Here is a 17,426-nt window from a genome sequence, read left to right on the forward strand (position 1 = left end):
GATCTTGTCCTATACAAGAGTAAGAATTTTTTTTCTCACAAAATAATACAGCATGCTAACAGTAAATCTTGACTGACACAAGACGTTTTGGCACTGTACCAGCTCTTTGTTGAGTTTTACAGCTATTAAAGCAACATAGTGGAAATGTCCCTTATATTGCTGAAGGTCTCATTTCTTCTCATTACATAAAGTCTTTAGTATCTATCAACTATTTCATAACCACCTTCAAACACTTTATAGAAAAAATTGGTTACAGTAGGATTTAACCCTAGCATGTTAGCATGCTAATATGCTAACCAAACATAACTACTGACTGCATATAAAATGGACAACACACCACCCTCTCCCCCTGAAGCCAAAATAAAGCCTTGGCGATGCTGCTGGGTCAAACCTAAAAAACATGACATCACACTTGTGCTAACCAAGCCAGCAAGAAACTGACCAATTAAATGTCAAAGATCCTACAGAAACAGTCAGAACAGATTCTGGTGTTGGTTAGGGTTTGGAAAGTTAAACAGCCTCTGTAAGTGATCTTGTTAGGCAGTTTGCCGTTCCTCCTCAAGTCTGCTAATCTGACATGCTGTTAGCCTAGCCGTCAGTCATCCATCTTTTCTGACCTGAACGAACAGGAAACTGAACATTTGCCCATGATTCAGCATGATAAGAACTATCTATAACATCAGAAACTTTGTATTAGAAAAATATATTTAATGTGTATTTAACTTTTATATTTCGACCCTTGTTCCATTTGTTTCAATGAAGTAGGCCAGGGGTGGCCAACCTGCGGCTCAGGAGACTCATGAGACGCATGTGGCTCTTTGCCTTTCAGCGTGCGGCTCTTCGAATCGTTAATAAAAATATATATACAGTTAAAGTAGTGGTGTGCTGATCATTGCCAACGTTGGGTTCAGCGTTGATCAGTGTTTGGGTGTACAGATTGATACTTAAGTTTCAGTTTCTCTTCTCCAGTACAAATTTAAACACACTTACAAACACAATAAATCTTGCTTTGAAAATTGGAAATGTATTGATTTGTATGTATTGTATGTATTGATATAAAATTAAACCTCCTTTTTTTAAAACATTTTTTTGGGGGGCTTTTTCGTGCTTTTGATAAGAGAGGATAGGACAGTGGATTGAACAGGAAACAGGGTGACATTAAGATATGATGTGGGAACCAGGCCACAAACTGGATTTAAACCCAGGCCACCAGCATCAGGGCAAACCTCGTAGGGGCACAACTTAGAATGCAAGGCCACTTGCACCCCTAAACCTCTTTTGTTTTAGTTTTTTTTACAATAATGGATAAAACATGCTGTTTTGAAAAGTTATGTTTTTTTTATTTTTAGAAACGTTTCCCTCATCAGTGCTTTGTGACCTGGACTGGTTGCTGCTGGTATGGCTAAAGTACAAACAAAACACAAATAAATCATAAAAAATGATACTTAACTGAAATTTCAGGCAGGTAACTAGTTAGAAATCAGGCTCAACCATACTTCTTATTTTAAGAATGTGTCCAAATCCTGCTGCTTTACTTCAAGTTGACCTTCACTCTCTTTCTGTCTACTCTGCAAACAAGAATATATTAACAGTACACAAATATCTAACAAACAGAAGGCATAACACCTGCGCCACAAAAGTCATATTGAAAACACAGAGAAGTACACAGCATCCTGAGGAAACCACCTCTCCTGTTAATCTTCACAGAAATGAGGTTTCAAAGGTTGGGACTGCAGCCAACTTTGGGGTATGATTGTTAGAACAAGTAGCTTCTTGAGAAGAAATGAAATTCCTGTAAATATATTTAAAACCTCTTTCACCATTTACTCAAATCTTATAAGAAGTGCTTCTGAACTTCCTCTTTGTACTTGAAGCAGCAGACTCCCGGTTCTTCTCTTTCTCCTATTGAGTAATTTCCTCAGATTTGATTCCTTTGAATTGAGGCGAAAAACAGGAAAACTTCACTATGAGGCCACCCGATACAATGAACCCCCACTGATGACTTTTCTTTTGAGTAACTGAGCCATTTCCTTCTCTGAAACCAGAGGCCTGTTGTACTTGTTTGAGAAGGTGTAACCAGGGACTGGATGGAGAACAGGACAAACACAATGAAATCTGCTCAATCTTACTGGAAGAGCAGGAACTATCACTCAGGACAATGTGGGAATAATCCCTTCCATTCTGCTCATTGTAATACAAACTATTGCTTTAATACCACTCAACAAAAGTTTTGTCACAGCTAGACACTGGTGAACAACATAATCTTAGTATGCACTCTTTAAAGTACCTGCTTACCTTAACTTCTTGGCATATTTTAAACAAAAACAGAAAAACAAGATACTTTTTGCTGTACTTTTCCATCAAAACAAATACCATCTGAAGACTGACAAACAAAGTTATGTAACTAATATCTGCTGCACTCATCATGAGTACTGTTTGGATGACAGTTTAACACACGAGTACATGACTTACCGTCTACCCAAATCATGTTTTCTATCTTTGTAAATAACTGAGGAGTACACAGTGACACATAAATCTACAGCTGCTATTCCTGTTTTTCATATCTCCACACCTTATCAAACTTCCTCTTACAGGTAACCCAGGAACATGAAGGAGTCATGTGTGGCATGCAGGTAAACAATAACAAAAGCTCAGATGTGGTGAAAGCATGGATGCAAAAAACAAATGGTATTCATGTTTCAATCCTGGGCACTAGAATGGTGTAGCTGTTAGATGTATTTAAATTTCCATATATTTATTTTTTGTTATTTTTATATAAATAAATAAATAAATAAATATATATATATAAAATTCTATATGTTTCTAGTAGTATGTTCAAATTAACATGACAAAATATGATTTAAAGTGTCCCATTGCCGCAAAAAGACTAAATCACGCACAGAGTATTTTTTTTTACATGTTACACAGTTTGCTGCTGCCTAGAGTTAAAATTAAAGCACCTATAAGGATTTTTTTTTTTTACCATTATGAGACAGATTAAAAAACATGGGAATATATATTTGTGAGCTGTAAAAGCAAAAATTGAACACCACAACCAAGACTGACTATTTCTATCAGGTTGTTTTTAAAGCTTTTAACCACTGGGCCGTGCTAGGTGTCAGACGACACTATTTGCTGTTTGCTGTAGATACAATTTTTTTAAAAAACAGAAAATATTTACAAAAGAGTAACACTGGTGGATATGAAAAGACAGCATGACGAGATTTTATTTTCTAGGAAACACACAAAGAAAAACATCATTAGGAAAATTGTAAGTGGTACGGCTCTGTCCAGAGGGGGCGCCAAAATCAATTCAAACAGAAAAATTCCTCGCAGGAGCTTTAAATTTAACTAAATTTAAAATTAGTTAAATTGCTCATATGATCATATCACGGACTCTATCTTCTAATCCTGACTTGAAAAAAACTCACAAAGAGGACAAAATGGGAAATGCTACTTTATACGAGTAGTCACATAATATGTCTTTTTATTTTCAAGAAAGTAGCGACATTTGTTGTCTTTAATTTTGATAATTCTGCCACGCACACACACACCAAAAAAAAAAAAAAAAAAATTCTGGGTCTACTGGTAATTATCCAGTCAATAGCTAACAATCTCAAAGTGCCAGTGCTAACATGCAAATTTTTAGCTAGAATGATATTGGTGGCATGTGCAATAGTCCAATGGTCATTATCTTAGCTTGGCATGTTAGGATGAGTAGAAAGAACTGGAAGTTAAGATTTTACTTAAAAAAAAAAAAAAAAGTTTGTAGCCTCAGGATGGCGCCAACAAGAGGCAAACAAGTAGCATTTGGCCAAATAAAGGTGAGCTCAGGGGACAATCAAAGTGATCAATCAAAGTTAAAAAGGGATGGACAGTTCCGGTAACTATAATAAGCAGGTAAAAGTTCATGACATCCTTTTTATAGTACAGTTTGTAATGGTGCCAGGTACAGATTGTTATGTGCTGTAAGATTCAAAGGGACTCACTGATAGCTAACTGGAATGCTGTCTTCATTGTTGACACGAGTAACTACTGTAGATCAGCCGCTCTGATTTACAGCAGTTTACAAAAAGGGAACTGGGCGTAAGAGATTGCTACAGCGAATGGGTGGCAACTCAACCTGGGGTCAGTTCACTTCCTAAATTCACTGTTTTTTGCCTTTTTTCCCACCATGCCCATGTTTCATCAAAACAGAGGTTATAACCTTGATAATCTGATGGCTTTTGAGAGGCAAACTCAGCAAACCTTTGAATCAAGCCTCTTTTGGACTTTCTGGTTCTTGAGTTGTAATAACCTTCTGAATTAAACACTAATCCAACAACAAAAGCCTCATTTTATTCTTTTCCAGCAAAAGCTCCTGTCTTGTTCACTTTGTGACTGTGTCCCCACAAATCCCCAATTTGACCCCAGCTCAGCTGTGAAACATTTTGTCTTTGACCATTAAAGGAGCTGTTTTTTTCATGAAGTGAGACAATGTTCTTTCTCGAACTGCTTGAATTACCCTAATCCTGCTTGTAGCTGTAGTCACAGACTTTTCTTTCCCACATTGACTTCTAACAGCCCCCAAGAGGTTTGCAGTTTCAGTCTCGAGTAGCAGCCAAGGCACTGAATTAATGGTCATCCATTAGTTTCAACTGGGTGTGTCTCCAGCAGCGGCACACCCACTTATGATAATATCTTTTGGCTAACTGTAGAGACCAAAAAACAGCAAAGCTCCCAGAATCTGAAGAAGTTATACCTATTTTGGATTAATTCTTCGAATTTCTTCCATTCAAGGACCATAGACTGGACCAGGTCCCTGTTTATCAACATCCATGCGAGCTGTGACAACTTACAGACTGTAATTTGTAGTTTGTTGCGCTCTAAGCCAAGTGCTAAACATTCACTGAAAAGCAAATGTAATCACAAAAGAAGCTGCCAAACTGAAGTGGACACAATGCAAATCTTATAAAGACAATTGTTCAATATTGTAGCAAAGCATCCACATATACTGATATTTTGAACATTGCAAATTCTTAGTTGTATGTGTTAGCTTGAGACAGCGTAGCACCAAATACCAAGTTCAGCTCAGGCTGTTTGGAACGTCTTTGCAGCTTAGCTTAACAGCAGATTTTGATTTAAAGATAAATAAATGAATAATAAAAAATACTACTTTGAGATGAAAAAAAATCATCAAGTTCACTAGAAGTTGGTGTATGTGAGGTCAGGGTTAGCTTTCAAAACCAAAATCTAATCTGGTCCTTGAGTCCAATTTGACAGGTATCTTGGAGGTGTTCTGAGATATTTGGCTACCAAGAGGGAGATGGTAAGTACAACCGAGTACTGAGTAGTTGCGTCATTATTTTGTTATAATACACTATCCTAAATTTCGTCAAATTAGCGTTTAATGTCTTAGGATGTGCCCAAAAACATTTTGAGAGGTTAAAGCAGATTTAACTCAACTCCCAACATAATTATTAAGGGCACCATTTACCCAAAGTGATGTTGGCAGGCTTTTTTTCCCTACCAAACTAATGACTTTATTGTTTTATCTGATAAGACAATGGGTGAATTTGCATTAGCTAGTAGGGCTGGGGCGATATGCTATTCTCACAATTCAATTCTATAACAATTTTTGGGGTGCCCATTTAATTTAACTTGCGATTCTTTGATATTTCCAATTTTTGCAATTTTTACTTTGTGAAAAAGTTAAATGATGATGATAATGTCTACAGACTAACATTTCACCCCCTGCTGGAGAAAAGTGGTAACTTTTTACAGATGCAGTTTATAGGCAAAAACTAAAAGATTCGATTCGAGAATTAGAATTTGAAACAAACATTTTTTTGACAAAGAATCCCAATTTTGATATTGTCAAACAAAAAATCCTGATATACCAATTTTTGATTTTTTTCCCCCACCCCTACTAGCTAAACATACAGCTTGTAAAATTGTGGCAGCAGCAACTGTTATGTTTGATTGATTTCCACAAAACTCCAAATACTCTGTACTTAGACATTATTGGGTGGTTGTACCAAATTTGAAGAAGTTCCCTAAAGGTGTCCCTTAGATATTGGTTTAACATGGTTAAATACAGGTTTGACATTTACTATGGGAGGTTAAAAACGACAACATAAGACAAGGTTGTTTGAGCTAGAGTCACATCCAGATTCATTCTCTGTGGACTATAAATGGTCACACCAAATTTCAAGTGAATCCATCCCATAGTTTACCTCCATCATTGAACCAAACGGATAATACTTTAAGGGTGATTTAGTTTGGGTTTCTGTTGTACTGCTGTCTGAGGGGATCTCTAAGAGGTCAGTCTCCCAATCAAGTGGGTTCTACATTTGCATTACCTTAACGGGCGCTTCAACAAGACTATACCTCCAAGGCAATGTACCACAACATGCTCCAACATGCCCCACGACCACAGCTGCTCTCCTGCTTATGCCACAGTTTGGATGCTGACTCTGTTTCAGTCCGTTAAGAAGTACGCAGAGAGGGTGTGTGCCCGTCTGAGATGCTCCATTATGTCACCGTTGCCCCAAGAATAGTTCCAGTGTGTCCTGCAAGGAACCGAGGCCAGTGTGACGTTCAAGAACTTAACTGTTGTTGGGCCAAACCCAGGAGAAAACAGGGGCCCTACTGTTTCTCCATGTCAGGCACACCCAGCACCACACACACACACTTACAGAGGTACACACACAAACATACATGGGCTACAGATGCACAGATGAATACACACCTGGTAACGTTTAAGCTTTTCCTCTGCCACTGTTCGAAATGCCCCCAAAATAAACAGCAGGAGCAGATCTAAAGCAGGGAGGCCAGTGATCCCCATTAGAGACAGGTTATGACGCAGTGAGGAGGCAATGAAAGGTAGTGGGTTTCAGATGTTTGACTTCAGCTTGGTGTTGTTCGGCTCCTTGTGAAAGTGGAAAGAAAACAAAAAAGTAATGTGAAACTTTTGGTGGGCATGTAAAATGTTGACTGCTCAAGAACATGTTCACAAAAACCTTCATTGTGAACATTTTTTGGCCACATGCATTCAAAAATATAACACTGTATTGAAATACATTGTCATAACATTTCAGTGAGTGCTTAAATGGAAAGTCAATGTTGTTTTTCAGTCATACATCACATTGTACAACTCAGGCATTTGAATTGTAGTTGATGCGATTATTTGACAGTTTAATTTCAATTTCTAAAAACACGAGTCTAACGCAAAAATGTTAAAAACTGCAGTTCCTTGAATGTCCACTTGAAGATTGATGCAGAAATCAACACGTTTACAGTCTGGTTAAAAAAAAATGTCCTGGTCTGAAAAGCTCATTTCTCTGTTTGCACTCACTGAACATAGGCTCAATAATTAGCAACTCGCTGTTTCCAAAGTTATCAAGCTTGACAACATAACAACATTGCTGATGTGACTGACGGATGGGCACCCTGAAGCTGTCTGCAAAGAAGCTAAAGGTCACCTCTTTGCCTCATGGAAACACAAACAAAGCCTGGTTGAGTTCAGCGTTTCCGCTAGGCTTCAAAAGTCTGTATCAAAAACAAATGGGTGACATCACAGACAGTATGTACATATATTATACAGTCCATGATGGGAACCAACTGATTTATGAGTTGCAAAAATAGTTGTATTTTGCTGCTCCCTTTTCAAAACAAAACAGGAATGATGAATTCATTGCCTTACTTAACTGAATCCTTTGGATGAATATTTCCCAACAGTTATTTCCGCATACTTAACAAGATTCTCTGTCTCCCAGTGGTTTTATTATTAGCTGTATGACTTTTGCTATCACATTAAGGTTATCCCCAGTTATACGCCTTAAGTTTTAACACTAACACAAGCACAAGCTGTGAAAAAAAAGATACCAAATTTGTCATTGTTGGATGGATGGTGCGCCCCATGTACAAGAGACTACATGGACATAGTCATCTGTTTCTGATACAGAGCTTTGAAGCCATATGCTAAACTCAAGAGCCACAGGGTGCCCATCTGCCAACCAGGTGGGATGTTTATTTTTCCAGTTTCCGGTACTCCTAGAGTTAACCTCAAATGGTTCTCCCTCCCAGTTTCTTAGTTTCTTGCTCTATCAACTTCCTTGTCTCTCAGCAGATTAAAAGAAAATTTAAATAAATAAATATGAAAACTTGAAAAATCGACTTTTCAATTTGATTATACAGCTTAATTTTATTAAATTCTGAAAAGAACCTCCACATCAAGTCCGTATCCTACACTGACTTTTTTAAGGGGAAAGGCGAGAAGATAAAAAAGGTTTTGCATCCCAAGAGGGCTTTGTTTTTGCCATCCAGGGGGCAGTTTATCAAGTTTTAACCAGCCAAGAAGGCAGTTAATGTGCTTTTTCCCCACCAAAGTGGGCACCTGAATTTCCCTCGGGATAAATAAAGTACCTAGCTGGCTAGCTAGCTAGCTAGCTAGTGTAGTGTGTTTTGCCAAGAGGATACTATAGAGAATATGTTTTGGCTCCTGTAGGGCACTTCAGCACACTTTTTTCAACAATTCAGCCACAATGGGAGTGTACCATACCATAAAAACTATGTGTAGTTTTTATGGTATGCCACTGGAAAAAATACATTGGTTTTGCTTGTTTGACTTTCCATGTAACCCTAAGGTATGCCAATCATGGAGACCATATTTTACTGGATGTAAACATACATATTAGCTTTAATAGCTTTAATAAGAAGCGAATGATGGTTACAGTGGACATAAGATAGTTTGAACCTGAGCAAACTATGATAAGGGGTTACATGTAAACATGTAGAAAAATGATTTATACCTTCAGTTTCTCCTTAAACAGCGAATCCAGGAAAAACTGTAAGTCAGTTAATTGTTACCCACCCTGTCATGAGGTGTAAATCTCACCTTTTGTAAATCATCACTTCTCTCCCCCCTCGGGCCCCCCTTTGCCTTCCCTCTGTTTAGACACAAACGCTCGTCCGCGTGTGACGAGCTCGCGCCTAGCGGTTAAAACGGTCGTCCCACGAGCGCTCTGAATCATTCACAAAGAGCAAAGAGTCAGGAGAGCGTGAATCAGTCCGTACGTCAACTGTGTTTGACTGGGAGCGTTTCACTTGCGTTTCTCTGCGCACGAAGACCTCAGAGCTAACGGAAGCACCGGCTATTTTAGCCAAATAGAGCGTAAATTTATGTGTTTTCACAGCCAACTGCCAGAAAGCTTTACTGGGAACGTGCAGGACAGAAAACTTCCACCTGCTGCCTCGTGAGTCTCAAACATCACAGAGCTCCGTAGTCGCACGAGGACATCGTTTGCATGAAACTGTGGCCAGGTAAGAAAACTTTCACTGGATAACAAGAGTACAATCCGAATGGCTTGTCCTTAACGTGGTTCTTAGCCTTTGAGACAGTTTCTTTGACGTTATTTGAACGTGTGGCAGATGTTTTGCCCTGAGGCGTGGAGTTTAAATTCACCCTTCGGGGCTCTCGCCGAACCTCACCAGAAAAACTATCAAGTCTAAGTTATTTAGCTTTCTTTCAAATAAATGTACGCTACACATGACTCTATTTGGTCTTAAAATAATCCATAAAATTTGATTATTAATTCGGCATGGGATAATTGTGAATATAACGTAAGACAGTAACTTTACAGTGATTTTTCACAATTACAGCTAATGTTTTCTATATCAATTAAAAAAAGATAGTTGCAATTCTTCTAATTTGCATCTGTGTTCGTTTTCACCACATTTTTATGAAACTTTTGGTTGTAAATGATTTTCCTTGTAGGTGTTGTTCAGGATTAGTGTAAGAGGAAGCTCCCTCAGACCAGACATTGATAGTGTTGGGATATGACACCTATTTGCATCTGTCAGAAATCTGATGGATTGTTGTTTGTTAAAACCACAAGTTATGACCCAGATGCACGTGAGGCTTGCATGCAAGCAAATTTGGACAACATTTGTTTAAATACTTGGCTCGACTTCATGTGTCTTCACTGGGAGAACCAGTCTGTACACTTTTTTCTGTCAGCATGTGAGTTCCCAAGTGAAATTTGCACCTCTGCTACTTCTAGAACTTACACACGTGTATCCATACGTGTCTGTGTCCCTATTTCAGCCCAGGCTCTAGGTCAACATGCATCCCCTCTGTGATGTGACACACTCACAGAGGCATGCTATTGTTCGTGGGAGAAATATTTAGCTGGGGAATGCAAAGCTGTTTCCTGCATAGGGTGGTCTGCAACAATGGTCCCGCATCTTGGAGCGGTCGGTGGTTTCTTTCTGCAGCTCACTTCTGAGGACCGAGCTAGGATGTCGAAAGAATGGCCAAGAAAAGAGAAAGGGGGGAAAAATAACAGTGGACACAATGGAGAACAGGCGGCCCTGTGGGTTTGTAGGATGGGAGACAATGGGGGACCAGATGTGGTTGCATAAGACATAGGTTAGGAAGGTCAAGGAGGCCCTTTTAAGTCCACGTTAACTAATCACAAGATGTCTAAGAGGATGTACCTGTGAGTGTTTCTGTGTTACAGTAACCTTTCATTTGCTTTGCTCTTGTTCCAGTTCATCCCTGCGTTTGTTCTTTTGTAAGTTTGTATGTTTGTGTGTTTCCAGGACAAAGCCAAAGTCAACCCAGACTGTAAATATTTAATAACCTCACCCACAGCGTCACATTCGTAACAGATCCTGTTAGGTGGCCTTTTGTCTTTCCCACACTATGGCACAGCTTGTGCTGACTGCATGTTTTATGAGAAGCTGCAATAATCAGATTGCACAAATATTGCAGCAAATGAAGAATTGCTTCACTGCAAAAAAAAAGTCCCTGATGTCAAAGGGATGAGTTTCACCCCGCTAAGCTCTGAACAAAGCTTAGGAAACTGTCCTGCTCAATTATTCACAAGTTTCCACCTCTCTCTGCTTTGTTCCAGATAAAAGCCGTGGATGCAACTACACTCCATTTATAGAAGAGCGGTGGAAGAGTGGCCCTGAAGTGGATCAGCTAACCACTGGAAGATACACCACCACCAAAATTTCCTCCACACTCAGGCCCAAACGCACCATGTCTCTCAGCACTTTCCACCTAATGCAGACCCTTAAGAACTCTCCTGCTGCGCTGCGTCGCCGCTTTCGCAGAGACCGCACCGAGTCCTTATCCCACGGGGACCCTCTCTTCAAGGTGCACTACCTTGGCACAGAGAAAATCTTCTCCCTCGATCGAGAGCAAGCGCAGGACGCTATCAGCCACCTGCTTGATGGCATTGCTAATGGAAAGAAACTGAGCAAAGATCACGCCCTGGTCGTACGCCCGAGGTACGTCGAGGTCAAGGAGCTGAGTACAGGGCGGCAGCTAACGAAGACGTACTTGCAGGACATAGCGTACTGTGCAGCAGACGCCAACCGGCCCAACGTCTTCCTCTACATCTGCAAACATCAGGGGCAGCAGCTGCAGTGCCGGGTGTTCTGGTGCAGCCGGGCAGAGCGGGCGCTGGACATGACGGCGTGCCTGGCCCATTCCTTTCAGCGGGCGCTGAGCGATTGGCAGGATGGCTCGGCGACACTACAGGGTGGAGATGTGAAGGGGAAACGGGTGGAGGAGTCATCGAATTCTCCCGCCAACAATAAGAGCTCCACGCTACCAGCCAGTCTGGGGAAAGGTGAGAATATGAAATGGCTTTTTGAAGACACAGGAACTGAAGGTGTTAGCTTAAACTTTAATTTACTTATCATAGTGACAGATTTGAGCAACTAAAATAAAACACTAAGGCAATCGAGGCATCTTCACTACACAACATCCATAGAAGTTCAACCAATGTCACTTAGGTGGCAAAAGGAATCTAGGCCACTGTATTTTCATAGTGTTTTAGGTTTGGCTAGTAAAAACATGTTTTAGAAAAAAAAATAGATTTTTCTTTTCTAATTTTTTTCTTTCTTTTTCTTTCTTTTTTTTTTTTTTTTTAAAGATGGGAAATAAGCTAACAGTTGGATTTGAACCTAGCCAACCTTATGGGGCATGCAACCTTACTACTCGGCCATACTGGCCCCCAAAAAAAAACCAGAATAAAACAAAAAAAACCCTCAAAATTTAAAAAAAAAAAAAAAAAAAATGAAATGAAAAAAAATTGGCCTGACCACCAAAACTTTGTTTCCTCTTACCTTACTGAAAACTGCTATTATCTCATCTAAGCTCATTGTGAGTGCAGTTTTTTTACCTTATTGGAGTAAGTCGAATCAATTTTGCTACCAGTAAATTTATGGCAAAAGCAATAACAATTGTAAAAAATGCCAATTTATGCATTTTCAAGTTTAATTGCAACTTATTTTTATATGACTTTAGTTCTCAGGTGGGAAAGAATAAGCTTAAACTAGGGTTGTTTACTAGAGAGTCGATGCAGCAGTTTGGCTGATTTGGTTTAAGCGTTGTTGTTATTGTAGCTTTTTTCTTTTAAAAGATGTCAAACTTTGCTTTTTTGTGATGAATTTCAGTGAAATATTAAAGCTATTCAAATTGTTTCAAAAAGTTACGAACACTGATTAGCTATTTTTCATTAGCCGCTACTAATTTAACATCTCTACTCTGCTCTTTCCATAGTCCGCTGGAGGAAAAGAGGCTCCATGTCCCGCAGCCCTCTCAGAGCCATCAGCAGACGAGGATCCGGCTCAGACAGCTGGAACTGAACACTCGAACTCTCAACCCTCAAAACACGGGGACTACCATAACCTGATGACGACCTTCAAGGACGACAGCACTGACGTGAAGGGAGGGAGTATAACCAGACAGAGGGGTGGACAATGGGGACGACACCAGGACCAGTCCAGTCAGTATTTGGACTTGTGGGGACTCTGCTTGGATGATACTGTGATCAGTGAGCGAACGGACTTGAAGGCTTCTGACGCAGATGAGTTCTCTTGACTTTTCCAGGGTGGCGTCTGTTGAACGCTGCTGACAGCTGCTTTTGTCTGCCTGTCAGCAGCCACAGCAGGACTCGTGTCCGGCTGCAAGCCATTGTCGGAGCGGACTGATTCATTTCCTTTGCTCACTTTTTGTTTGGTTCTAGGTGTTGTGTTTGATATGAGACAATTCAACTGACATCTTTTAGCTGTATTAGAACCAAAAACTGGAAAAAGACGACGACAGTCTTGATTTCTTTTGAAGGCTGACTTTATTTAACTTTTATTTGTGACAGATTATTTTATTTTATTTCCAACCCTGTGGCACTAGCAAGCATCCTTTCTTTTTTTCTTCTAATATATGCTGAAAGATATTTGCCTAAGACAACATATTGGTGTCACATTTTGGAGGGTTGGCGCAGGAGTGTGAAGTGATACTGATATGAAATGCAAATTAAGCTATTCTGGGCATTTCCTTGTTTACCAGCTGTAAAATCTGACACCTGAACACAACACATTTGAGCTCTAAGATGAGGAATCTCAGGTGTTTCATGAAATCTTTTAAGGTCGAGTGCTTCTGTGCGTGGAGAAGAAGAAACCCTCCACTCATGCACCACAAAAAGACACAGCTCCTGACTATCCTTCCCAATGAATTATTTGCATTTACGCAGAAAAAAAACACCCCCTGGCCATGACTTGTGGGGTTTGTTTGCATCCGAACACTGGGAACGCTGTGTCCCGAATGTGGAGCCTCTGTGTGGAATGCTCAGCCGTGCACCTGCATTCCAATCGAGGAGAGAAATCGGAGACGTCGAAGAAGCCCCAGATTCTCCCCCATGTCTGACCATGACTTTGAATATCAAGCGGTGACGCCAATTAATGCTGTCAGCTCTTTGCCCTTCGCTCACTCACATAATCAAAGCCATTAAAGGCGCCTTAACGGCCTCATTTCCAGTGTAATGTGCGCAGGATTGCATAACGCCGTCTCTTGATGGCGTACTCTGGTGTACGGTTTACAGACGGAAGCGCTGGTGCACGCCCTGTGGCTAGAGCCTTTTATTTTTTTATGAGAAAAGGTGTTCTTCCTGAAGTGCCACTTGGTTTTTAAACCTTATTTTAACATTTTTACATATCTTTTTTTTCCAACTACAAACGGCGCAAAGTGCCTGCTCAAAGCGTGTTTTATAAATGTGCTGTTTTATTATCATTGTACATATTTAAATATGTATTTTATGAAGTATTAAAACTTTTTATACAACATTTTTGTGTCAAAGCATTTTCTTCTCAGACGGAGTGACGTTCAAGAAGACAAATATTTAACCAGCTCCAAAGTGCAGCTTTGACCCCCGATGACTGATTCCAGACTTTTGGATGTTATATTTGGCCTGAAGTAAAGCAGAATTCCTGCCGTTAAGAGTGTGTGGGAGAGCAGGATTGAACGATTCAGGGGTGGCAGGGCAGAGACTTCCAGAGAGGTCCTGGGATGTTAAATCCGAGTCATGTGACTTGTTTCCCAGGGTTATTTCGCCGCTGTTTTCACATTTTCAAACACTCAAAAACATGTGACTACCTTCAGATAGTAATTCTGACGCAGATATCACTCAGACCTGAAAATTCAGGATTGGTTGTTAATTTTAAAACAACCCACGAAGAAAATTCTGCACTTTTTCCAGCCTTTTTTTCTGTTTTATAAAGTCAGTAAAAGTGCACAGAAGTTATTTCCTCTTCATTAATTTTTATTTTCCTCTGCAGTCATGCGGCCACCAGCCAATCCTGTGCCCTCTCTATGGCGCTGCAACTCCAGCAGGGACTGGACATGAAGACGCCTCAGAGGTTTCACCTCCTCTGCCACTGGAGGATGAAAAAGTAATCAAAGATTAGCTGAGTTTAGAGCAGTAAGAAGGCTGGTCGTTCTAAGCCTTTGCAAAGAAGCTAAACAGCACCACCTGCTGGTGGTTTGAAGTAACTGCAAATTAAAGTGAAAATACAAAGCAAGTGTTTTTGTGGGACAGAAGCTCTGAATCAAACCTTTGTCATAGTGCATCTCATCTCGATTCCCGTACACCACATACATCTCCAGGAAGTTGAGGAGTGCGCCCGTGACCAGGAAACGGTCAGGGAGGGGAAGGTTTTTAATGTAGCGCATGTCCAGGGCGAAGGGGTTAGACGGAGAGGGAACAGTGCACAGGCAAACCAGCTCACTGACCACATCCCAGACACGCATACCTAAGAAAAACAACAAGAAAGTAACAGGAGGAAAAAAAATCTGTTAGTGTCAAGTACTGTAAGGTACAGTTCATAACATAAACACCTGGAGCTTTTTCCACCAGCCTGATCCACTTCAAACAGACGTTCAACTCCAGCATCTGCATCTCGTTTAGCTCATGGAAACTGGGGTAATTATTGAATCTGCGCAGTGAAACAATAACTTTCTCCTGTTTGGATTCCTCGCATTGTTTCCGTACCTCGTGTCTGCCAGTCTGCGATGGACTTGAGTTTCATGGGCGTGTCCTTCACCATCGAGTCGGTGCCTCCGATGTTTACCAGGCGCTCGTGGTTGGAGCGTATCCAGGCGTAGGGACGGCCATATTTGACGTAACCAGCCAATAAAAAGAGAGTGCAGTTAACCTCCTGTTGTGAGAAAGCAGAGTCAGAAATAAGTAACAGTGCTTTAATTTATTTAATTATTTTTAAGATTTTGAGTGCAAATTCGATTACGCACTTACAGGAACTGCTATCTCTCTTTCACTGGGAGAAGCAGGGAGTAGATGATCCTCACTGCTGGGATCCCTAAGGTTGAAAAATAGGTCAAATGATGTGCTCAAGGGCTGCACGGTGGTGCAACGGTTAGCGCTGCAGCCTCACAGCAAGAAGGTCACCGGTTCAAATCCCCACCTCGGCCGGTGGGTCTTTCTGTGTGGAGTTTGCATGTTCTCCCTGTGCATGCGTGGGTTCTCTCCGGGTACTCCGGCTTCCTCCCACAGTCCAAAAACATGCTTACCAGGTTAATTGGGCACACCAAATTGTCCCTAGGTGTGAGTGTGTGCGTGCATGGTTGTTTGTCTATGTGTCAGCCCTGCGATTGACTGGCGACCAGTCCAGGGTGTACCCTGCCTCTCGCCCAATGATTGCTGGGATAGGCTCCAGCCACCCGCGACCCTAAACAGGACAAGCGGTATAGAAAATGGATGGATGGATGATGTGCTCAAGTGTCTAAAATCTGTGATAAAATCATCTACTTGAACACTTGGAGGCAGTTAAATGCTTTATAAAATTCTAGTCAATTATTTTCATAAGAAAAGACACATGATCGTACAAAATTGGACATTAAAAAAAGCGAAAAAATGTGTTTGAAATAGATTGCAAAAAAAAAAACTATCGCACAAGTACTGTTAATTACCTGGGAGTTTGTTGCTGCATTTTGGTGTGCTTGTGTGACTGGGGGTTTTGAGGGCCAGCAGGCTCCCCAGGTAGGGGAGAGCTACAGCGGCTGTCCAGGCTTGGGGAGCTGCTGCTGGGGGAGACATCGCTGCTGTTACAGCTGCTGGTGGAGGTGTAGGAGGAGGCTCTTGACACGAAAAAACCTGGGGAGCGCCAACCCTGTAGAAAGGATACATAGTGAGAAAAATTACTGAAAAATTCGCACTACTTTGATCTTGTTAGTTTGTACTCTCTCTCACAATCATCCCAAAATAGTGTCAAAATTAGCCAGTTTCTTAGATAAGCTAAATGTATGTAGTTATTAACATACCAGATCTTCATTGACAATAGTCAGCAGCAACTCCTCTTTCCCCCTAAGCCAAGGCTGGAAGTATTTAAAGCCCTGCAAAACAGGAACAACAATTTAATGCACAGAATAGTTCCACCATGCTAGCTGGGTTTTTCATTGTGGTGCATTCACTGACCTGTAATGACCCAAGAAGAGCCAGGTCATTGAGGAAGTGCTGCAGCTTCTTCCTCTGCTCCCTCTCTTTTTTCTGTTGATTCAAAAACCATTTGATTCAAATTAACACCAAATGTTAGCTAAATGTGGCTAACACCATCAGCAGCCTCCCAGTATCCTAGCAACACGTGTAACGCCCCCTCCCAGCAACCTGCATTCCCCCCTTGACAACAAAGACTTCAGACGTTTTACGCTTTAATACACAAAATGTGAACAGTGCAGAAGCAAAACGTAGTTATACAGGAAAATACACGTGATATACATTCCAATTATTCCCCAACAGAAATACAAACCTCATTGCTGGTTAAAGAGCAAATAATGAAGGAGACAACTCACACTGCTCATGTTCCCCCAGTGCTTAGACGTGTCCTCCTCAGGCAAACATGGCGTTAAATAAGCTACAACATGCCAACGGTTAAGTCTTACATTGTAATATCTGATAAAAATGCGGTCAGATGGTACGGTACTGACCGCACTGACCGAGATCTTTTCCTTCACGGGTGTTGCCTTTTTGATGCTGGCGCAGCATCAGGTTAGTTGAGAAATTGATTTGTGGGGACATCTAGCGGCTATCATGGCGGACTACGTTTTAAAGCTGTGAAGTGACTTCAAATATGACACACTT

General features: G+C 40.8%; 2 protein-coding genes across 2 annotated transcripts; one reads left to right on the plus strand and one right to left on the minus strand.

Moving 5' to 3' along the window:
- The first annotated feature begins 8,992 nt into the window (after positions 1-8,992).
- LOC141784319 (low density lipoprotein receptor adapter protein 1) lies at positions 8,993-14,118 on the plus strand. The gene is made up of 3 exons (XM_074662133.1): positions 8,993-9,303; positions 10,899-11,624; positions 12,560-14,118. Exons 1-3 carry the CDS (start codon positions 9,288-9,290, stop codon positions 12,643-12,645), a joined length of 828 nt encoding a protein of 275 aa, XP_074518234.1. The 5' UTR covers positions 8,993-9,287; the 3' UTR covers positions 12,646-14,118.
- Positions 13,456-17,359, minus strand: LOC141784318 (uncharacterized). The gene is made up of 8 exons (XM_074662132.1): positions 17,138-17,359; positions 16,764-16,835; positions 16,610-16,681; positions 16,259-16,458; positions 15,585-15,648; positions 15,324-15,489; positions 14,887-15,084; positions 13,456-14,709 (listed from the first exon to the last, which is right to left on the minus strand). The coding sequence occupies exons 1-8, from the start codon at positions 17,144-17,146 to the stop codon at positions 14,588-14,590; spliced, it is 903 nt and encodes a 300-aa protein (XP_074518233.1). The 5' UTR covers positions 17,147-17,359; the 3' UTR covers positions 13,456-14,587.
- Between the last annotated feature and the right edge of the window lie 67 nt (positions 17,360-17,426).

The sequence above is a fragment of the Halichoeres trimaculatus genome, unplaced genomic scaffold (assembly GCF_033239565.1).
Source record: "Halichoeres trimaculatus isolate MK-OKI-2021-1 unplaced genomic scaffold, fHalTri1.1 fHalTri1_scaffold_22, whole genome shotgun sequence".
Taxonomy (NCBI): Eukaryota; Metazoa; Chordata; class Actinopteri; order Labriformes; family Labridae; genus Halichoeres; species Halichoeres trimaculatus.